This window comes from Alternaria burnsii, assembly GCF_013036055.1.
Source record: "Alternaria burnsii strain CBS107.38 chromosome Unknown 752, whole genome shotgun sequence".
NCBI classification, from domain to species: domain Eukaryota; kingdom Fungi; phylum Ascomycota; class Dothideomycetes; order Pleosporales; family Pleosporaceae; genus Alternaria; species Alternaria burnsii.
Genome location: NW_024066114.1, coordinates 1,288,635 through 1,310,864, shown reverse-complemented (window position 1 = coordinate 1,310,864; position 22,230 = coordinate 1,288,635). Strand labels below are relative to the sequence as shown.

The window sequence follows — 22,230 nt, the reverse complement described above, 5'->3', positions numbered from 1 at the left end:
AATCAAAAATATACCAAAAGGAGCATAGCTAGGATAAGACCGCGCGGTTAGAACCAACCATTGTGATGGCCAGTATGGAATAGATATAATCAGCAACTATGTGGTGTCCGCCGAGGATACGTCGCATGACGTTGCTTGTAACTGACGACAGCACACAATATATTTCTGTCCTCAAAACTCCCTCTTGACGTGCCACATATCCCACGGCGCCTGCCATCCCATCAGGATCTTCACAGCCTCTTTGTACTCGTCCGTCTTGATTACATCCTCAAAATACTGCATACCCTCCCATCCTCTCGCCACAAAGAAGCATTTGGACTTCTTCACATCCTTGTGCTCCTGCTCTTCCAGCACCCAGCCATATGTTACCGCGCCATTACCCTTGGCGGCCGGAGTGCAGATATCATCGAACTTCTTGAAGTCCTTCTCTATCTTATCCCGGAACTCCTTTGTGACCTTGTCGGTCGGGAAGTAAATCTGCACAAACTCGACCAAAGGTGAGGATAGAGGGCCGCCGTTGTCGAAAGCTGACTGTCCATCTTTGAATGAGACATGGAACATCTTCTCCGGGTTTCCAAGACTTTTGATGACGGTTTCGCGGTACGCTTCTGCTTCCTTTGAGGATTCGGCTTTGGGGTCGTGCCATTCCGAGCTCAACTGTAAGTTACGCTTGTCCTGGATTTGGGTTCCTAGGACATAGTTTTCGGGCGCCTTGGCGCCTTTGAGGGCTTTGACGGCTGCGTTGGCTTGATCGTCGGCTTCGGAAGCTGAGTGAGCATGGAAGCGGATTATCTGCGTTACTGTCATCGTGTTGGATTGCGCGTTGAGCGAGAAGGGTAGCTTGGTCGGCGAGTTATGTTGAGGGGCAACAAAGCCGATGCGATTGGCTTCAGCTCTAGGCGTATTCGCAATTGCTGTGTTGACGTTGCTTTTGCTGCACAGTCGCGCACGGTGTCGTATATAAGTCGCGAGCTTCGTCATCGAGAGCTAACAGCCACAGACCCAGAGTAGATTTCCAAGATTGGACACTACGTGTCATCAATCATTCGATGGCGCGTCATCAGCCACATCGGCGTGCCGCAGTGTGCACGCCTGAGATGTTAGGTGGGTACACGCTTCGGCGTTTGGCATGTTACTGGATTATAGTCTGGCAAGTGCAGCTTGCGGGGTAATAATGCGCCTCGGCACTCCTCTACAACCCATAATACATTGTAGAGGGAGTTAAAGATGAAAATACCCAGAGTTGAAAGTCTTGATGCGACTACGGCACACTGACATAATTAAAAGTAATTGCGAAGTTCTGCATTGCAGAGTCCGATGTGTAATGATGCCGAGTTAGGGGCTATGGCAGCAATACCGAATTTGGTAACGCATCCTCTGCGCAGCTGTCACACGATAATCTCCTTTTCGAGTGTGAAAAACCAGGATGCTTGAAGGAAGAGACTCAACCCGAGAGCGGCGAGGATAGTAATACATTATGAGAATCGTGTCTAGGTCTATGTCATAGCTTCACAGAAGCTGCCTATATACGGAAAAACAACAACCCAAACTCCTGCAAATGCTCGACTCGCTTGCTTCGAAAATTGAAAAACAGAGGAAAATGCGTTCTGAGGTATGTTATGAATGTCGTTGTTTCCCATGCAACAGAACCAGTTTGGACGTTACCAATCCGCAAGGTAACAGCGACGAGGGTATGCAAGAGGCGGGTAATGCACAGCCGTGCCTAGAAACTGAACAATCCCGACCTCCTCTTACCCAACGGGTATACGATGAGCGCGGCCAAGAACAAGCCTACAGTGATACCAATCGCAATCTGAACAACTGAAAAACCAACGTCTAGAGCGATGGAGTTGATGGTTGTGCTGCTGCCTACGTCGGCAGTGCTGAGTGTTGTAGCGTTGCCGGTGCTGTTGCGCACGATCTGGTCGGCTGAAGTCAGACCTGATACCAGAGAACCTTGGACACTCAATCCTGACGGAACTTGTACGAAGATAGCTGGCAACATGGCAGCTGCGGCAAGACCGTAGCCGATTTTCCTGGTGTGTGGCGTAAAGTCGCTGACTGAGCTGGCGCGCGATGTATGGCCACTGCTGTTGTGCGTCGGGTCATAAGCTGATCGCTCGACTTTAGGTGTACGGATGGGTCCATGGCTCTTCCTACGATACAGCTTGCGCACCTTGACCAACTCGGGTCGTATCTTGTTCTCCCACAGGTCCAAGCTCCAGTTCTCGATGTGACGACCAAAACGCGCATGAGCGTTAGCGGCGATACCGATGCCTAGTGCTCCGAGAGTGTTGCTGACTTGCGCATTGCTCTTGAAGTACTTTGAGCTGTGGAAGTTGATGACCCAGCCGATGAAAGCAATGACTGTCATGGAAGGCATTTGTTTGTACTTGGCCTGATTAACAATCTGTAGACAGATTGCGAACGCAGGGACAAAGAGGTAGTAGAAGTTCGTTGACATTGGCTCATGGCACGTCGTTCGGGAGGTTGCATTGCCGTCCATCATGCCATATAGTACAGTACCAATCGTGATACCGAATCCAAGGAAGAGGGAATAGATGATAGCATACACCATGCGTACGGACCCAGCGACAATGTGCTTGCTCTGCAGTTCTAGTGATGCACAAAGCACCATGAAACCTGGCAGAATGAGGGCAATACTAGACTGAGCCATAGCGCTGAAGCAGAAGATCTCTTTCCCATCGTGCCGGATGGATCCAAGAGCGCGCGCAGCAAAACTAGTGATAACCGATGCTCCGATCTCAAAAACGTTGCTGATAAGGTCATTTCCAGGTGCGACGACAAGTTGAAGCCATCCGATGAGGCATCCCAGAAGGAAGCAGAAGGGCAGGTCGATAAATCGAGCTTGGAACGCGAAAGGTCCGACAGTCGCAGAGGCTAAGCCGTACATCGGCACCCGAAGCCACTTGTTGAACTTATCTTTGCGCACCATGATAGCGTCCAGTCGAGGTGTAGCCTCTTCCACACCTATCCTATCATGGACCACATCTTTGTAGATCTCGTGCACATCTCGCAATTTGCCAAGATCAACACCCTGGCTAGTTCGAACGAGTTTAACCTCACTGGTGTGAACTGAGGAGTCGTCGAATGCAACAATCATGCAACCAGGCATGTATAGAAACTGTGCTTCGATCTCCAAGACACGAGCCGACATGTTCAGGTACTCTTCCAGTCGATGAGTAGGAGCTCCGTACATCATGAGCGCTTTACACAGCTTGCGCAGATAGTTCTGACGCGCAAGTGTACCAGCAAGATGAATTTTGATCTTGATCTCCTCCTCCTTCCTCTTGTTCTTCTTGAAAGGTAAAATAGACTCGTCAGACTTAGAACGCTTGCCCATGCCCGGACGGGCTGTCTTCTTGTATTGCTGATCAAACTCCTGACCAAGCTCTTGTTGCGCAGGTGCAGCAAAGCTGTGAGCTGAGGATCCGACTAATTGCGAGATGGATGTTGCTGACTGGTTGTTGTGATGGCTTCGGAACCAAGGACGGCCTCCGCGTGGGGTCGAGTAGCCGGAGGCGGGCGGCGATGGGTTCGGGGAGTTGGCCGCTGTTGACGCTCCGCTGAACGTGCCAGTGCTCAGAGTTCGATGGTGAACGGGTCGGCGTGATGATGATGGCGGTGGTGCTGCATTGGAAGACATTTTCATGAGAGTACCCAACACTCCCGTTCGGTACTTGGTAGGACGAACGACATGCTCATCCTCAACGTCCATAGCGTCTGGTGTCACCTGGCCTGACGCGAGCGGTGCTTCGGTGTGATACAGGTCTTCAGCACTTAATGCAGGCTGGCCGTTAGCAGCTCGTATCGTGTGCTGACGAAGAATCATGGATGCACGCTTCATGAATCTGGGGTCGTCCTCGTCATCATCGGTGGTCTCCCCCACCGATTCGTATTGCTTTGAAAGGTTCTGGAGTTCGACAGGTGGAGACGCGATCTCCTTGGAGTTGCGCCGCGATATTGGAGCGGAGTAAGTACCGACAGACTTGGACAGTCTCGCTGCGCGGCGTTGAGCAGCAAGCCCTGATCTCTCCTTGAGGTCATGACCAACCGAAGCAGTGGTCGCTGCGTTGTCGTCGAATGGGTTTGGCTGGTCGTTGAGATAGAATTCCGGAGGTGGCGTTCGGGGACCTGGTTTCCGGATGGCTGGGCGAGGCTTCTGTACATCTTTTGGAGCAGCGATAGGTTCCTGTATGACCTCTTCCGGTAAATGCTCATCTCCAAGAGCTAGACGTAGCGAGGCACGGATCTTCTGGAGATCATCATGTGATACATCCGACCGTTCGAGGGGCGTGTTATGCCCCCCAGAGCCTGTGTCGTCGGGTGATTGTTGTGAGCGTACGGGATGTTCTTCATGCCAACCAACACGTTTCCTACCAGGAGTGGCGGACATCTGGTCCTCAGGTTCGAAGTTGGCCTGACGAGATGGGCCAGCATCTTGAAAGGGGTTCATGATGATATTGTATTCTCTTGGGCACTATCGGACGGCTAGTTGGGCGCGCCAGGAGTCGCCAGTGCGCTCGCAATAATTACCAACGCACCGACTTCCGCGACTAGGTGCAGATAACGTTGCACGTGGTGTGTCCGATTTGTGCGCTAAATCGCCGGTAGTTCTGAATAGGCAGGCTGATATCTGGGACCGTTCATGCACCTAAAGGTGGATGTTTGAAGGATCGTGAGTCCCAAGGAACGCACACAGTATGGATATACGGCGTGGTCTGTGTAATGAGAGTGTCTGAGTAAATGGATAACGATTTGGTAGAGACGAATACCCAAAAATGACTGAGTCGTTGACTTGAGCTGCTGGTTCAGATCGCAATGGAAAGTGGGCAGTCTCAACGTTGTGTGTGTGTGTGGGATTGATAAGAGCCGCTAGTGCGGGTATACCACACACGGTCCCGAACGTCACTGGAAGAGTTCTCAAACTCTGTAGTGGCGTGCCGACCCAATTTTCCTAGTCGAAACGCAGCGGCCAGAAGGTTCGGTGTCGGGTTCGTCAGCTTAGCAAAGGGAGGGTGGAGCGGAAGTTGCAGGGGACATGGAACGTCGGGAGCGCCAAAATCAGCGACAGGCACCAGAATCGTAGCCCAAAATTCCAGAACCCTGATCGCTGCAGCGGGAGTGGCTGCACTGGCGTTGTAAGTATTTTAGGGAGCCCGCGAGGTCCGATGGGAATGAGCCGCAAGTGCGCCGAAGTGGTTTGAGTATAAGAATGCCTGTATTCGCCGGAGACGCAGAGATTTTTGAAGGCCGTCAGGAGTCGGCGTACCACGACTTTCATAGCGATTTCCCGCCCGCAGGATTGCACAACGTTTGATGAAGCTCTTGACTGACGACACTGGACGAAGCGCGGACACCGCTACAGCCAAGATTTGCAGTCATCGATACCCAGGTCGGCTGTCGGCGCAGCAAGAAAAGTGGACATGGCCGTGCCAAAGCTTGGGATCAGTCTGGTTGAGGGAAACCGAGATAAGGAGACAGTGGGTATAACTGGGTCGTCCAAGCCTCTCAGCGCGCGTCGGCCCAATCGTCGCAGACCTAGGGGCATCGTGGGAATGAGCTTGGTGTGCTATGATAACATGAGTGGATCTATGGCTCCTAGGCGATGATCGAGAATCAAGCAGCGCCTAGGTATATTGTACCATCGAGTCATAACAGCGTTGGCGAGCTGAAAAGAAATATGTTGAACGCATACAACGATGAACAGATTAGTCGCATGGTGTTGCGGCTGTTCGTGGTTGCGATAGTGGCGAACAAGAGGCTGAAAACCCTTGAAGGGCCGGTAAAGCTTATTTTCGCAAGCCCGGGAGTCCCTGCGCTTCCCAAGGTCCCAACAACAATGCGACGCCAGGAGATCGGAGCGGATGTTTCGGTGTCGCTCGCATCGTCACATGCTGAGGCGGCCGTGTACGAGTCTTGTAAGATCAATACGGCGACTTGCCATGGCCATGACGTCGCGCGTGGGTGGTGTGTTCTAATTCTGTTCGTATCTCACCACCAGCCAATACGAGCGTCTCCAGTCTCCACAATGTTCGCGACCTGGAGGTATCAATAGCGTGGAGCGCGTCTTCCCAACACTTCCGGGTGTATCGCAATGTCTTCGTCACCATCTTCGTAAGACGTGCTCGCTCTAGCAACCATGGCTTGTTAGGATGTATCAGGGTCCAGTCTGATGCCGGAGTTGCGATCATCAGGGGAGACGCGCGCTCACCTCTCCAGCGGCTACGTCATAGCTCACGCTTCGCCAGCCTTGCACTCGACCCCTCCTAGACCCTTGGCTCCACTGTCATTACTCAGTGCGTCACGTGCACCTTCCCCTCTTGTCGATTGCCATGTGGGGCACTCGAGCTCTTCCCCGCACCTGCATCACAGCCGAATGTCTCTGAGATGAGGATGGAGAACCTTGGAGGCGGGGATTTGACAGCCCCACCACGGGGGACATGCCATCTTAAAGAATGACATCTGGTTAGCAGATGCTTTCACAGTATTCACATGCAGTAGTGCCGATTCGTAACCATGCCGAAACTCAACCACGTATGTTTGCTTTGTTTCTACGTGAGCCTCTCGCCTGTCGCTAACACTACCAGGTCGTTATTGTCGGAGCTGGTCCCTCCGGTCTTTTGCTCGGAGTCCTCCTTGCGAAAAATCTCGGCATCAAAGTTACGATCCTCGATGCAGATACCAAGATCAATGGCAACCCAAGAGCGGCTCATTATGCACCTTCAGCAGTTTACGACTTCCATCGCGCCGGCATCATAGACGATGTACGTGCAGTCGGGCTTCACCCCAGAGGTGTATGTTGGCGGTTGCAGGACACAACCTTCTTGGCTGGCATGGGCCGCGAGCCGGAAGACTCGAAATACTCAATGGTGGTGCTGCCGCTAGATCAATTAGGTCCGCTACTCGTGAAGCATTTCGAAAGCTACCCCAATACTGAAATCAAGTGGGGTCATAAGCTGGTCGGCGTAGAACAAGATGATAATGGCGCTACAGCGGTCGTGGAAACGAACGATGGCGAGAAAAAGAGGATCACAGGTGATTATCTGGTAGGCGCCGATGGCGCATCAAGTGGTGTTCGCACTGCATTGTTTGGAAAAGAGTATCCAGGAGAGACGCTGAAGCAGCAAATTGTTGCTACTAATGTATGAGTGAAGCATCTGAGTATGATTCCACAGCTAACATGTTAGGTCTACCTACCATTCGATGAGCGATACGACTACTGGGATTCCAACTTCATTGTCCACCCAACAGACTGGTATATGGCTGCCAAGATCACAAACGACGGCTTATGGCGAGTGACATACGGCGACTCTGAAGACCTCTCGAAAGAGGAACTCATCAAACGCCAACCGCTCCGTTATGAGCAAATTCTCCCTGGTCATCCGAAGCCTGATGAGTACAAGCTCGTCAGTATGAGTCCTTACAAACTCCAACAAAGATGCGCACCCAGTTTCCGTGTAGGAAAGGTAATACTGGTCGCTGACGCGGCGCATCTATGTAACCCATTGTAAGTAATCGACACCCTTGATGCGCTTGCTCTACTAACATAACAACAGCGGCGGCATGGGTTTGACGGGCGGTTTCGCCGACGTTGGCTCCCTCTACGACTGCTTCACTGGAATCCATCTCGACGAACTTGACGAATCTATTCTCGATAAATACTCCGAAATCCGTATCAAGATCTGGCGCGAGATGATCGATCCCATGTCGCGCGAGAACTTCCACCGCCTTTGGGACCCAGCGCATGAAGAGAAGAGGAAGGATTTTTTCAAGATGTGTGAAAAGGCGAGTGATGATCCGGTGTGGGGAAAGAGCATCGCAGAGACTATTCATCAGGTTAGACACGATTTCACGCAATACTTCAAGAGTAAGCAGAAGCAAAGTGGCAAGGCCATGGGAGACATGGCGACAAGTAATGGTGTGCTAGCAGAGAATAGTGCGGCAGCGTAGTGTTGTGGTAAGCTGGCGTGCACGAACCGTAACATACATTGTAAAGTATTCGCATACGAACGACATTATGACAAGCCGCGATGACAACTTGGTTCAGTACTTGTATCAGAACTCCGTGAAATGAATCTTTTCAGTATCTACAGCCGGCGACTGAAACGATAAACCTTTTAGAGAAACCAAGTTCGTCCCCCATCTCCACCGCAAATCCAATCCAGGCATCACCCCAATGTCACCTAGGTACCATGTCCAAAGCCCTTTCGTGTCGCTGGTATATTTGCACATCTGTGTAAAGCTTTTCCTGCCGCTCGTCCTCGATAGGCTTTTGTCGCCCTGCGCCCTGCGCTACGCTTTCACCACGTGCTCTGAAGATTCCTCTTGTATCAAGAAATGCACATTATGTGGTACCGTTGCCGACCCCGAGAGATGGAGAAGTCTCCTTTGCACCTCCTGAGATATGTCAAGTCCTTTCTTGAGGGACGCTGCAGCGAAACGGCTAATCTGTGGTCCTTTGAGAACCAGACTGAAGACCTGCGTCATTTTCCCATGAAACTCCCATGGGTTATCATGAACTAGTCTAAAGCGAATTAGAAAGGAGATGTTTTTGTAGTGGGCGTAGTCTCGCATATAGCCTGCCAGGATATTGTGGGCTTCGGGTGTTTGTACAATCGCGTCACAGGTTCGTTCGATGGTTATCCGGCGGAGGCGATTCTTGTCGGTCGCGCTGCATTGGTGATAAAACAACCGAAACAACTCATTCGTGTCAATCTCCCTGCTGAATTCGTCCCCATATAAGTTGTAGTAGTTGCAGTGCTCGTGTCGATAAATGAAGCGAATGTTGTTCAAGTCTAACAAGAGCCCGTGTGTCTCAGCACGGGTCTGGTGACAAACTAGGCGAAGTGGATTGGGATCGCCCAGCATTGTAACTCTCTCGATTTCCTGGCTCGGTGGACGTTCATGCTGGAGGCAAGGCTCGAGTTTTGGGACCCAGGGCGCAGGATCTTTCCACCAGCAAGAGTCGTCCCGTGGGTCAGGTCCGCGACGCTTGAATGTCGAGAGACAAAGCTCGTTCGGTGCGCTAATCAGGCCAAACATATATGTCAAGGCGTACGAGTGTATTATGTCTCGTAACTCGCGGGGAAGGTCGAGATAGAAACATGCACCGCCGGGATCCGGGACGCTGGGGTTGCTCAACTGCAAAGTCGAGGTCATGGTTGGGGTATGTGTGTCAACGACCGAGGAGTTGAATGTCTTTTGAGCTGCGTGTTGTCGTTTATGCTTGAGAACAATTCGGAAGGCGAAACAGATCAAGGTCAGGCAGGACCGCTTGCGCACAGACGACTTCTCTCACCTGCCAGGAGCGAGGCTTTTGTGATAGGCCCCGGTGAAGGTTCCTACTAGCAGACTATAGGATTGCTGACTGGATGACAGGTTTCAGATGTGGCAGAAGAAACCAGGACTACTTCCAAGCAGGGTATCCGAAGATACGGAACAGCAGAGATGCACATGGCGAGGTTCGAGCTGAATGTTCCATATATTGACGGAAAGAGTGGGGAACGACACCTCGATAGACTGGGACTTTTGCACGTATGAAAACCAGTTACTGATTCCCAATGTACGTCGAGCAAAAATAAAAACCAGAGCCAGTAACTTCGTCAAGCATGCGGCCTTCTTACAGAAGATTAGGCATCGCAACGTTTTCAATGTTGTGTGAAAAGTTTTCGTGGTGGAAGTATCGTTGTACCTGTGACCAGAAACCGTGCTTTAGGCATACAATCGCCCTGAAGTAGGTATCTCAACTGTAAAGCTCGAGAAGCAGCAATATTCGATCGGTTCTTCTCCGTTGCCATCCACTTTACCATGTGTAACAGCGCCCTGCCGCACAGGCAGGAGACTAGCGTCCACATCTACCGGTAACGCATAGCATGCTGCGCTGATCGCAGCAGAATAGCTACTAGCCAAAGGCATACCAGCTAGGTATCAGAGCCTGCTAATAATGAGTCCGCCAGCTGCGATAGTAGAACGAACAACAGTATTCAAAATGATTGCGACGGGCGAATAGCTGCACAATACAATACGGGTGCTTCATACGCTTGCCAAGCTGAGCAGTTGCGTGGAACCTCGTACTCGTTGTCAGGGTCGTTTGTTCAAGGCGTTTTGTCAACACGCCCTCTTGCTGGTAAGAGGCTGTCGTTACCGTGAAATGTCTTGTCGTTGCCCGAACCATCATTCGATAGTCATGGCTGGGATGTGTCTCTTCCGTCCTCAATGGTGGGGTCTTCGCACACGCGCTCGTCTACAAATAGGCGCCTATTGCATTTTGTCAACATGTGCCCTATCCAGTGACCTTGAGAAACTTACTCGTACACCGTGAGGATATCCGCGCCGCATGCAGCTTCGCTTGAATCTTCCTGATCCTGCCATGGGGTATACATGCCACTCGCCCATTGTGCAACCATTGCGCGTAGCCTGGGGCTAAGCATGTGCCAAAGTGGGAAATGAGGCATTGTGTTTAGGCCCAATAGCAGCCTTTTCATTCATGAGCCCTCAATGACGACGGCGTTTCGTCGTACCTGCATCGGCACCGTGATGCCAGGGTGGGTGGCGTTGGCTGCACGCGCAAGACAGACATGTCTCACTCGAAGGGATTCCCAGGACTGGGTCGGTATAGGAAGGGCATTGCGGATCCCCTGCTGCGAGAGAGGTGGAAAAGTTACCGAGGGAAAGGAACCCTATCGCTTGTAATCTGTCATTGCCAAATGTATCTGTTGATGTTTCACGAAAGGCGCTCTGTACCTGACACCAGCATTGGTGATCATTCTAGGACCTGGCTGAGCTAAGGCATGCGGACGTTGCGTGTTAGCGACCCTACGCGTCGGGAGCTGGTGCGGTGATCCATTCGCGTAGAATCGGACATGCGCATATTTGACTAGTTTTCGAAGAGGCGTTTTCCCTGCTGCGAAACATATGCGTGGTGAGCTAAAATCGTGATAGTGGTTGAAGCAGAGGAAACGTGCACAGCTCGTGCAGCATCAAGACACGTGACGTCATGGGATGCTGCGCAAAAAGCCTGAGGATCTGATCGTTAATGAGGGTCTCAGTCAGTTCAAATGATCGTCACTTCTCACAGCCTGCAGAAAATGATCTATGCACAGATCGGTGTGTTGTCTAGTACTCATTTCATTTCTCATAGCTTGGGTGGCACGGTACCTGGCATAAAACATGTGGCATGAGTACGTTCACCACTGCTCTATGCAGTGCTTCGCTTAACCCTGCTCACAGCACTGGGTGTGCTGGTAGGCGGCAGTGGAACAAAGGACTCAGTGTGAGTAGCCTTCGCCGTGCCGTTCGTGCTGTAGTCATCCGTGACAACCTGGCTACCGTCTGCGATAACAACATGATCTAACACACGCTTGAAGTGCTCCAAGCTAGCCACTGGTTGGTAGTATGGCACTTCGTGGCCGGCCTCGTAGATCCTGGTGAACGAGAAGTTGCCGTACTCGCGAACCTCTCCGTATTCAACGCCGTCGACGAGGAAAGGAGTGTAACCAGCGGCGCGGAAAGCCTCGGAGTCGGTGTAGTTGACGGCTAGAGAGACGGCTTCGCCACCGAACCAGTTGCAGATGTAATCGGCGTCACCGTAAAGAAGAGCGACTCGAACACCGTAACCCAGGATCTCCTCAAGGTCCTCGAGGAAGTTGGGGAAGACGAAATCACCTGTCGAGGCAAAACCGCGTGACACATTTGCGGCGTTGGTGCTAGTGTAATTGATGTTCACGCCAATTGCCTCTTGGGTAGAAGCCAAGTTCAGGAAGTACTCGAAGTAATCAGGCGGCGTAGGGTCATCGTAAGGATGCCTGATATCGTAGACACCCCTGCCTCCGAATGCGTAGTAAGGCTCTTCAACCAACGATCGGCAGAGGTTGGTGGCTTCTGCGCACGTGAGGTAGCCATCTTCAGTAGTGCGGTCTGATTGCTTGCAGTATTCGATCTGGTCGTGGCAACCTTCAGGCATGTAGTAGGCGTTCTTCATGAAGGTGTAGACAGTGTCGTTGACCGCCTTGATGCCGTAAGTGTTGTTAACAGCAAACTCAGGGTAGTAAGGTGCCTGAATCTGTTCGTCGATGATACCGTTAATAACACCAAGAGTGTCCATCTGAACTTCGACACCAGCGGTTGAGCCATTCTTGATCTTCTGGTTCTGCTGATAAAAGTAGTTGTAGAAACCTGGGCCGTAGTGACCTCCGTAGCTAGTAACTTCGTTAGCAATATGCTCAATTTCATACTCAGAGAGAACCTACCTCTCAGTCCAGAGGTTGAAAGTGAAGTTGGTGATATCAGGGTCGAGCTGTGGGCTAAGCTCTAGGAAAGCTTGCAGAATATGCCATGCGCCGATGGCTGCAGCATCGGTCGTGTTGGCAGTATCAGGATCGACAAGTGAGTAGCGACCATCTTCATCTGTCTCAGTAGTCTCGTAAGAGAACCCTACACCCACGGGCTGCGAGAGGTACAGCATATTGCTGTGCTCGTTCCATGAGTAGGGGTTCAGCTGTGTCTTGAGATCTTCGGTAACGTTGCAGGGACCATGCTCTTGGAATAGTCCGATGAGGGAGTCACTTCCAGGGCCTCCGTTCAGCCACAGCGTCTGGGGAAGTGGTCAGTCGAGATCATTGTGATTCGTCATAGAGATTCTGCTTACCAGTGGCTTCTCTGTTGGGTTCTCTCGAGCCTCGAAAAACCAGAAGAACATGTTGGTGGTCGGGTTGAGGCTGATGTAGCCGGCATAGTCGTCAACACCTTCGGTAGTCTCACATACACCTGCTTTACCAGGCTGTTTGTACGTGATCTTAGCACCTGCGGCAGATGTAATTGTCGTGACGCCAGTAGGGTCAGCGGGCACTTGGCGCTCCTTGATAAAAGGTGCGCGAGCGCTGGCCAGAGACGCAGCCGCCAAGACGGTGGCGAGTTGTGCGAAGCGCGCCATGGTGGGAAGCTTGTCGGGGAAAAGAATAACCAAGACTTCAGTAAGTGCTTGCCCAGCTAAGCAGCGGGTTCTGCATCTTTATAAATACTGCCCCAGAACGAAGCCAAGCAGCGTTACATGCAACCTTCCGCCTCGTAATCCCTTGCTTGAAGTCGGGGCCAACGTCAGACTACATGGTCGCGCACAGGAAATTAGTCTGGATCAGGCAACTGCGGATGCTCTGTACACGACCATTGGACGGATAACATCTGTCTCTGAAGATCCCCGGGCTATGCGTGGGAGAAGAATAGTTGGGAATCTCGGCTAGGCTGTACCGGTACGTAACCGACAGATGACTTGTCGTGTCACTCTACCTTACCATTGTCAGCAAGGGATGCAACAAGTAACTGCAGATTCCCCTTGCTGATCCTTCTTTTCCCGGCATGCCTCTTTTCAACAGTACGAATAAGGCCGACTTGTCGAGATGTTTGCGACAATTTTGCGCTGAAGTTCAAGCCTCAAGTCAACGAGCTCAAGCTTGCTGCAGCGCGCGTGGCCCTGTAAGCTCTTTACCCAAAGTAGAAGCTCGCTATGCACAGCGGCGGAACAAGGCCATCTGCCAAGGCTTGTCTTGCTTGTTGCCGGGGCGGGCAAAGCTTATCGACGTCATGATTCTAGCATGATACACGAAGTTGGGATGGAGTTGGATGTCGTTGTCACGGTCAGACACGGTTTGGGTGGAGGAGGAAAGAGGGGAAGAGGCCGGAAAAGCTCCACCCACGCGGCAGCCGAGATAGTACCGCGCTAGCTCCCATCAGTAGGTGTTTACCGGGTTTTATAGAACTTTGTCGTTACCTTGGTGCTATCAGGAAGTCTGATACGGCATGAATTGGAGAGATGTGCCGGATCCACGGGCCATCCGCAATCTGTCAGCATGGTCGTTTGGCAATAGCAGGAGCAGTGGCCAGCTCGCGACTTCCTGGGCACACTTGGGTACGATCAAAACTGCACAACTTCTTACATGCATCAATCCGGCACGACGCGGCTCCAAGCGCATGGGTCTGCGTGGCCATATTGGAGCACCAGTTCGCAACATGCTAACTCCATTATCTATCAATTCCCCAGCAGTGAGAATTGTGTTGGATAAAGTGCTTTATTACTAAATCTCCGAAGAGAGCCCACCTACACATCCCGCCTCACATCATGTAGTGATCCCAGCACTCGCAACACTTCTCCTTCTTGCCTCCTCAACATCCCCTCCGAAATATCTCGCAATCTGCACATCCAATTCCCTCCCCGTCAACTTCGGCATATCCTTCGCTTGCTTGACCGAGTTGATGCCCTCATGATGCGCACTTGCAAAGATGACATCCAGCTCTTCTAGACTCCTGCCCTTTGGCTCTGGGAAGAAGAAGTAGACGCTTGGAATAAGGCAAGCGTTGAAGACGGCGAACATGGTATACGTGTTGTATTGTAGATTGGCGAAGGCGGGTGGGGTGATCATAACGATGAGGAAGTTTGAGATCCAGTTGGAACATGTCGAGAGCGCGTTCGCTTGAATGCGGATGCGGAGATTGGTAATTTCAGCAGGGTATAACCACGTCATTCCTAGCCAACCTGGGTGAAGAATTAGTGAAATGGTCTTGTATATCGAAGCTCTACCAAAGAGATGCTGCTTACCGATGGCAAAGAAGGTGTTGAAGGCGAACATGAATACTACAGCTGTGATACCGTACTTGGGCTCTAGAACTGGAGCACCAAACTCATTCTCACTGGCTGTTGATGTCATACCACTCATGATAGCCATGCTAGCCATCATGCCGAATGCACCAAAGAGCATGAGTTTGCGGCGACCAGCACGCTCGATCAATGGAATGGCGACCAGACCGGCCAAAAAGTATTCGGTACCATTGCAGGCGGACAAGAGACGAGACATGTCTGGCCCGAAACCAAGCGAGTTCTCGAAAACGTAGGTCGCATAGTAGGTCTAAGAGGAACTTAGGTTAGTCTCTGCTCCGAACTAGTGTGTAACGATATACGTACAATGAGGTTGATCCCGGAGATCTGTTGAAAGAACTGTGCGGCAACACCTAACAGCGTACGCCTTAGGTTCTGACTTGGGCCGTTGTACAAAAGCTCCTTCATCTTGAATGGGCCGTCCTTGCTTTGCGCTTCGAGCGCATCCTTGATATTCGTGAGTTCCGTGTCTACTTCCTCCGAGTCTACTGGTGCGTCGGCAAGGCGAGCGAGAAGGTGTCGAGCTTCGGCGTGGCGACCACGCATTACAAGCCATCGTGGCGAGTCTGGTAGGAAACAGAGGCCGAGCCTGGATGCTATTAGTATAATCTAGAGCGCAATGATCTGGTATGGAAAGAGTTGCGTACATGACGAGGACTGTGAAGAATGACTGGAATATGATGGGAAACCTCCAGCGTACAGACGAGTAAGACTCGCCCGATGGGAGGAAATAGAAGCCATAGGTGACCCAGTAAGATATCATCACTCCTGCGACGATGACTGCTCCCGAAGTGATGATCAAACGTCCACGCTTCTCGGGTTTCGCACACTCGGACTGCCACGTGGGGATTGCTGCAAACATGTTTAGCTGAGGGTAATACGTCATTATGAATATAGTACTCACTCGCTGTGACCATGCCGTTACCGATCCCACCGACAACACGCCCAATACTCAGCAGAGCATATCCGTCGACTCCGCCCCCAGAAGTACCCCCTGCGGCTACTTGAATGACTGTTCCAACAATCATGATGAAGCTGCCCCAGAAACTACTGCTCTTTCTGCCCCAAGTCTCGCCATAGAACAAGATGAGCACAGCGCCTAGGAAACACCCGATTTGATAGACCGCGACACACGCAGACAGGATACTTGGGCTACCTGTGCACATGTTCGGGTCGGGTATGGTGTTGGTCGGTGCATCGAGCCAACAAAGGTTGTTTGGACGATCGCGAGGTGTCATGAGAGGGAAGTGGCGTTGGAAATCATCAAGGGTAAGGACTCCGCTCAGAACACCCTGATCGTAACCGAACATGAGGAAGGCTAGACAGGAGCACCAGGAGATGGCATTGTTCAGCGCCTTCCCCTGCAGCAGACCAAATCCTGGGACGTGCCATTCTGGTAGATTGCCGAGTTTGGAGAAGGTCCCTAGTATGCCGGATGGTTGTGATGCTAACTTTTGTTGTTCGATTGCGGCCTGTGACGACGAGGAGTTTTCATAGTCGAGGTTGTCGGTGCGTGTGTCAGGGGAGTGTTCCGAGCGTTTCTCGTCAATCTTCTCAGGATCCATATTGGGACTGTGATAATCAATAAACTTCTAGCTCATAAACATCCTAAACTGCTACCGATCAGCACCATCTTATACTTTTGCGCTTCCGCAAGCTCGGCTATCCTGCCAGTAGACAGATGAGACCAAGAGTGATGCCGACTCCGCCATTTCCCATCACCTGCAACCCCAGAGTCTTAGCAAAACCATGTATGGGGTAATTTGTGGCTGGTAAAGAGCCCATCGGCGACGTAGTCCAAGCATTCACGAAGCCGGAACGACCTTTTTAGGCAAGCCGACCCAGTTTCGAAGTTTTTCGCGCACACCAAGTCGGGCCAAGAGGCCAGACAAGCAGCGGGGCGGAGCCTGTACCTTGGCGGACGTCCTCGTCTCGGCAATCGGGACATGAATGCGGGAGAATACATGAATAAAGGTGAGCATTGTCGGATGACTAGTGAGATGAAGCAGAAAAGGGTGGGTGTGAGTCCATGGGAGAAATTGTGCGTGTTGTGTGGCAGACATGCTCTGCCCTGACCCGTATATAACGCCGAGCCATGCTGACCGTATAATACATGTGTGTGCAAGCATGCAACTTGCTCCATGCCTGCTGGCGACTCCAGATGGTAGGCATGGTTGCCGAGACCTCCATCTTTGCGATGCGCCATCTCCTACCGTTCTCATCCCGTCCATAGTCCTGAACCAGTGTTCGCCATGCCCGCCGTACATTTCCAATTCGTGTACGCTTGATTCGTGATATAAAAATTGTTCTATTTCTTGCCGCGTTTCGCCTCGAGGAAGAGTACTTGTTTCCGCACTGTGCATTGTCAGCCGTGTTCCTGCGCCTCCCTGCGCCTCCCTCCATATAACGAAGTCTAATCTCTTCCTCAGTTGCGCTTGCCCAGCTGCTAGCAAGATCTTGTACACCAGGCAGGCACAATGTCCGAAGAACTGGAAGAACAATGGTATCGTACCAATCGGGTCGTATTTGAGCATGCTCAGCGGTTGGTGCGCACGCGGTCTTTGCATGGTCCGGTAGTAGCCCGTCATGGCCATGGATATCAGGCGCACCATAATGGTACGGGACTTTGCTGTGAGGTGCCATTGTCAGCGCAGGTAGACAAACATGTGCGTTGCGGGTGGCTGCAATGGGGGTCGGCCGGGGTAGTACATCGGGTGTTTGAGGAGAGCATCTAGTACGAGAGCAGGAGCGCGTACCTTTCTTCGCCATTGCGACAGGCGGAGATGTGTGATGCCGACGTCAACGGTGGTGGTGTCGCGGCGTGACGATTTGCAGATGCGGATCTTGGAGCGGAGGTCCCACAGCGCCAACCTTGTCAGCCAATCAGCGTCGATCGACGTCTTCGCGACCCAACGTTCGCTGATGATTCTTGTAGTTTACGACCTGACTTTCTTCCAATTCATGAAGTCGCTCTAGTTCAGCCTGACGCTTTAGCTTACCTTGTCATCTGGTAATGCGTATGCTTTGTCTCAGACTTTCTTATGTACAAATTTCCCTGTGTTCTGCCTATCTCCACTCAGCAATCTGCAAAATGTCTTTCTATTTATTTCATGTTAATTGTCACCCACAATCTTCCAGCATTTATTGTGGTGCTGTTTCCGCTTTCATATTCACATACAGTCCACTTTTGGATGCTTCTCGTCATATCAAAGATCATAACACGATACATGAGAATCACCCATCTAATGAGCAAGGCTTGCACATGTAGGATGGCATGCTTCGAAGATGTGGCGGAACATATCGATTTTCTACGTCGAAATGTTGGAACAGAGCATCACCATCCATCCCTGCTACAAGGGTTTGGAGGACAAAGCAATCAGGCCCACTGATTGCGAGATAAGTACCGACGTCACCCAAAGCCCTACCCTCCCCAAAGGAATCCCACACAAGTCCAAAAGCGCCACCCTTGAGCGCACCTTAGAGGCCGAAAGCGTCATGGGAACTACGTCGAACACCCCCAAACCTACGAAGAAGACGAATAGGGTCAGAGTGTCACGACGGAAGAAAAATGGAGAGGAAGAGCGACTGGAGCCCGGCAAAGCACACAAAACCTTCATCCAGGTACATAAGCTCGAGGCACAGACGGCCGGCTATGCCCGGTTCAACGAAAGAGCGAATTTTCGCCGCTTTGTCATGTCGTCTCGAGTGCTCACACACTATCTGCATGCCTTCGCAGATCGAACCGACAAGAAAAACGGTAAATCCATACAGGTCAGACAGCGAGATGTGTTGGAATATATTAGGGATCAATCGGCGGAGATGGAGTCGGAAGAAGACCCGAGGATAGTTCATCCTGTTCAGAACGACGGTGTCCATGCCGTCCAGAGAATGGCACTATCATGTGCACAAATGCGGCGCGACGTCGAAAATACCGCGGCTGGCGTGCGTGGGTTTGACCAAAAAGAGGAAGACGATGTCAGAGCACAATTTTCCCAGTTCACGAACAAGAAGCTACCATCACCGGATTGTACCAAAAAGGATGGAGCTGACAAAGAAGAGCTATGGAAAAGGAAGCACAAGAAAAGTGCGTGATTACCTTCACAGTACTTTGAGTTGTTGCCAGCAAACATTGTGGAATCGCGTATACCTTCTGGGGTACTGATGTCAAGCTGACGGTAAGGATGTCGAGCCAATGTCAACAGCAGGCTCTGACGATAATTGAGGAAGGGCATTTTGATGTTAGCGGCAGTAAGCAGATGCGATATAAAGACACGCGTGGGCTTGAATGAATACCCAATGAGCCTGGAAACCGTATAGCCACACTCATGTCGCCGGCGTCGAAGGCAAAAAGAGAGCGGGAAAAAAGGGCGAGCAGCAGGCCCGTGCTGTCGTCGCCTTGGGTATTCGAATCCCCCTGGATGCACATGCAAAAAGGAAAGCTAAAAAAAAAATGGTAGCTTCTCTTTGATTGAGCGTGTCATCCTTAGTGCAGGGGCCATGCTAATCTTCTCTGTATCGTTTCAAATTGACCAAATGCCCGAAGGCGAAGGGAAGATAAACAAAGCGATATATATTGCCAGTATTGTGTCGTGATGATGTTTGTCGAGCGACCGCTCTTTAGGCTCGTGCGTGGCGATCAAGGCAATAGGCGGTGCGTGACACGCGCTAGCAATTGACACGGAGCAGGCGAGTAAGGAGACTAGATGGGCGATGATTGGCAGATAATGAGAAGGCTGGTCGATGTTAGCAAGGTTTGTGCTGACGGGCTTCGGACGAATCTTCGATGTAGCGACTTATCCATCACCTACCTTACGACACGAGGAGGAGCGATTTTGCCATCACCTCGCATCGCAATGGCATCGTTACGTTTGTGATCTGTGGTCTTGTTGCCTTCGTCTTTGCGGACATGGGCGGAACTGACGCGTTGTGCAAAAGTCCTTGGGGCGTTCAGAGATCCGGCCAAGTCGGGAAGATACCCCGATTTTGGGGTTACCCCTCCTGCGGCGATGATATTCTCCAAAAACCGGACAAAGAGGATGGAGAGTAAGTAGAAGGACGCAAGACGATAGAAAGAGAGCTCTATGAGCTTGCTGCTGCGATCATGCACGACCAAAAGACATCTGCAGCAATGTCAACAGGTGTGCTTATAATGGGAGAGGGTAGATGAGGCTTACCATAGTCGCATGCGACATCAATATCAGAATCCTGGAGGAGCATGAGAAGTGTCATCGCTGGGTTGGGAAACCTGTTAGTCTCCAGCTCCTGCCTTCGCGAATGAAGCAGTCGCGGCTTCGCAGCATGACGCATGTCAACAATCACATTTACTCCGTGCCGACTCGACGCGCATCGGTTGCACTGCGGAAAAAATGAAGGCAGGGGTTGGGTGAACGATTTGAAAAGGGCAAACTACGCGGAATTAGCACTCTGCCGTTTTGAGGTCGTCAGAGTACTTATCGTGGAGAACCAACTCGGAAGGGGCAAGACCGGGTAAGCATCTGATCAAGATGAAGCGGGATTCACATGATTGCTGCCACCACTTTCGAACGCGATACACAAGCCAACTAGCATCGGATCAAGGCCTTGGGAGAGAGACGATCTCCAGAGGTTGGCGATATGGACTTCGATGCTACCGCGAGCAAGTAACCTCGGAAGAGCATCGCACCACCCAACAAAGCGCCGACCTGAAGTTGGCGCGGGGGAAAGAGAGTGGAAGAGTCAGTTTAAGCATTTAAGGGGATGATGCCGGTGGCTTTACATGTGCTCAGTAAGGCTTCTCGAGTGCATGATTGCGTTCTGTCTGGCATTTCTGGCCTCGGACTGCGTACACTCATCGGTGCCAGCACCATGTATTTCGCAGTTTGATCGAAAACGAACGAAGAGGACCCTCAGCGATAGGCTTCGACAGCGAGTGTTCGGTGATTGGAATGAGTAATAGCATATCATCATCGGAGATAATATGTATAGGGAGGAGTAGGAATCCAGCAGAGATACGTACGGCGGCTGAATCTCTCATGCAGGAGACACTGCGTTTTTATCAGCAAAAGTTGTTGATGGAGGATTCTGACTCGATGTATCAAATACGGAGAGATGCAAGGAACGATACAGTCGCCTATGAGACGTACTTCAGTGGTATCTACTACCTTTCGTCATCTTCTTTAAGTTTTTGGATGAGTTGCATGCCCAGCTGTCACCTAGCATGCTTGTAAGTAATTTGCAAGAACTTGCTTCAAGGCGAAAAGATGTATGAGACCGACAAACCACATGCGGCACTCGCGGGGAGGAGCTAGCTCGCCATGGACCAATCGTGCATCGACCTGCCGACTTAAAAGATAGTGCCCCTTCCTTGCCCAAGAGCTTCTCCGGAGAGTTGTAGTTGAGCACGAAAGCTGCCGCACAGTGCGGACGGAACGGTCGTGCAAGTCTTTTGTTGATCTTGGCACGCGGGTGTACGAGGAAGGATATGGGAGATCGATACTCCTACACCCTGCGCCTACAGGAGGATCTAGGAAGACTAAGGAGGGGCCAAAGGTGTTCAGGACTTACCCAGGGCAGCGGAGCCGGAATCTATGGTTTCTTGCTGAGACGTCGAATCTGAAGAATACGTCAGCGAAGTCAAGGTCGTAACCTTCGTATAAAAGTATGACAACAGTCGGAGACGCAGCTACTCACAGTGTACTCGTGGCGTCCTCCATCCTTGAAGGTGAGAGCGATTGTTGTGCGCCCGCTTAGTGCGGCTGTCGTAGCGGAGATCGAACCTGCCCTACAGTTATTGCCGTCCATACTGCCGGTACTTGAAGCACAGTCGCTCGTCAACCTCGGTAGGCAGTCAAATCGAGATACTAGTGTCATTCAGACACTAAAATTACACGTCCAGGGACATGGCCGCCGTGCCTGTGGAAGCAAGTGGCAGAGGTCAACAACCGGGAATAATGAAGCGCCATGTCTTCTTTCCGTCAGGCTACCGAGTACTGAGAGCGAGGATGAGGTTTGTACTTTTGCTCAACTATTTGTGGTCTTTTGCTGAGGCTGTTGTGGTTGTCACCGACTCGGACAGGATAGAATTTACCAGCTATAATGTCAACACGAGGGCATGGATATCGGCAAACCGCACTTCGTATGAGATTACCGTAAGCCGGAGCTGGTCTTTGTAATTTTTGCCAGCTTCTCGCCGACTTGAGCCAGGTTTCGGAGCGGCATTGTAGGGGGTAGAGGAAGGAGCCATTTCGGACTTCCGTCTCGCCGCCGTCGTCAAGGGGCCGCAATGGCTCAAAAGGGACGCAGAATGAGAGACAAAGGATGAATGTGGTGTAGAGAAGCCCATGAGGGTAGTTACGACATTCTGAAAAGAGGTCGTTGAATGTGGGTTGGTGGTGTGGGTGGCGAAGGAGCGCTTCAAGCAGCCTGTCAACGTCACAAAACTTAGCGCCTAATTGCTCGAACAGCGGTACCGGCCACCCACAATCGCTTGGTGAAGCGCGTTCGGGCGATACAGGCTTTCCAAAGGACAGCTGCACTCCTGCGCAAGTACAGACCTTACAGAGATTCTACTGTATGATACT

General features: G+C 51.5%; 7 protein-coding genes across 7 annotated transcripts; 2 read left to right on the top strand and 5 right to left on the bottom strand.

Annotated features, from left to right (window-relative positions):
- Window positions 1-171: 171 nt before the first annotated feature.
- On the bottom strand, window positions 172-4,477 carry GT037_006528 (uncharacterized protein; the record flags this gene model as incomplete). The annotated part of the gene is made up of 2 exons (XM_038931575.1): window positions 172-914; window positions 1,756-4,477. The coding sequence occupies 2 exons, from the start codon at window positions 4,475-4,477 to the stop codon at window positions 172-174; spliced, it is 3,465 nt and encodes a 1,154-aa protein (XP_038786072.1).
- Window positions 4,478-6,540: 2,063 nt separating this feature from the next.
- Window positions 6,541-7,974, top strand: GT037_006527 (fad nad-binding domain-containing protein; the record flags this gene model as incomplete). The annotated part of the gene is made up of 5 exons (XM_038931574.1): window positions 6,541-6,558; window positions 6,612-6,788; window positions 6,837-7,166; window positions 7,212-7,531; window positions 7,581-7,974. The coding sequence occupies 5 exons, from the start codon at window positions 6,541-6,543 to the stop codon at window positions 7,972-7,974; spliced, it is 1,239 nt and encodes a 412-aa protein (XP_038786071.1).
- Window positions 7,975-8,316: 342 nt separating this feature from the next.
- On the bottom strand, window positions 8,317-9,183 carry GT037_006526 (uncharacterized protein; the record flags this gene model as incomplete). The annotated part of the gene is made up of 1 exon (XM_038931573.1): window positions 8,317-9,183. The coding sequence occupies one exon, from the start codon at window positions 9,181-9,183 to the stop codon at window positions 8,317-8,319; it is 867 nt and encodes a 288-aa protein (XP_038786070.1).
- A 1,025-nt stretch (window positions 9,184-10,208) lies between these two features.
- GT037_006525 (uncharacterized protein) lies at window positions 10,209-10,430 on the bottom strand (the record flags this gene model as incomplete). Its single annotated transcript, XM_038931572.1, has 2 exons — window positions 10,209-10,281; window positions 10,333-10,430. The coding sequence occupies 2 exons, from the start codon at window positions 10,428-10,430 to the stop codon at window positions 10,209-10,211; spliced, it is 171 nt and encodes a 56-aa protein (XP_038786069.1).
- A 791-nt stretch (window positions 10,431-11,221) lies between these two features.
- Window positions 11,222-12,955, bottom strand: GT037_006524 (peptidase serine carboxypeptidase; the record flags this gene model as incomplete). Its single annotated transcript, XM_038931571.1, has 3 exons — window positions 11,222-12,221; window positions 12,273-12,616; window positions 12,671-12,955. 3 exons carry the CDS (start codon window positions 12,953-12,955, stop codon window positions 11,222-11,224), a joined length of 1,629 nt encoding a protein of 542 aa, XP_038786068.1.
- Window positions 12,956-14,135: 1,180 nt separating this feature from the next.
- GT037_006523 (general substrate transporter) lies at window positions 14,136-16,236 on the bottom strand (the record flags this gene model as incomplete). The annotated part of the gene is made up of 5 exons (XM_038931570.1): window positions 14,136-14,551; window positions 14,615-14,921; window positions 14,978-15,260; window positions 15,319-15,523; window positions 15,576-16,236. 5 exons carry the CDS (start codon window positions 16,234-16,236, stop codon window positions 14,136-14,138), a joined length of 1,872 nt encoding a protein of 623 aa, XP_038786067.1.
- Window positions 16,237-17,989: 1,753 nt separating this feature from the next.
- GT037_006522 (uncharacterized protein) lies at window positions 17,990-18,763 on the top strand (the record flags this gene model as incomplete). The annotated part of the gene is made up of 1 exon (XM_038931569.1): window positions 17,990-18,763. One exon carries the CDS (start codon window positions 17,990-17,992, stop codon window positions 18,761-18,763), a length of 774 nt encoding a protein of 257 aa, XP_038786066.1.
- Between the last annotated feature and the right edge of the window lie 3,467 nt (window positions 18,764-22,230).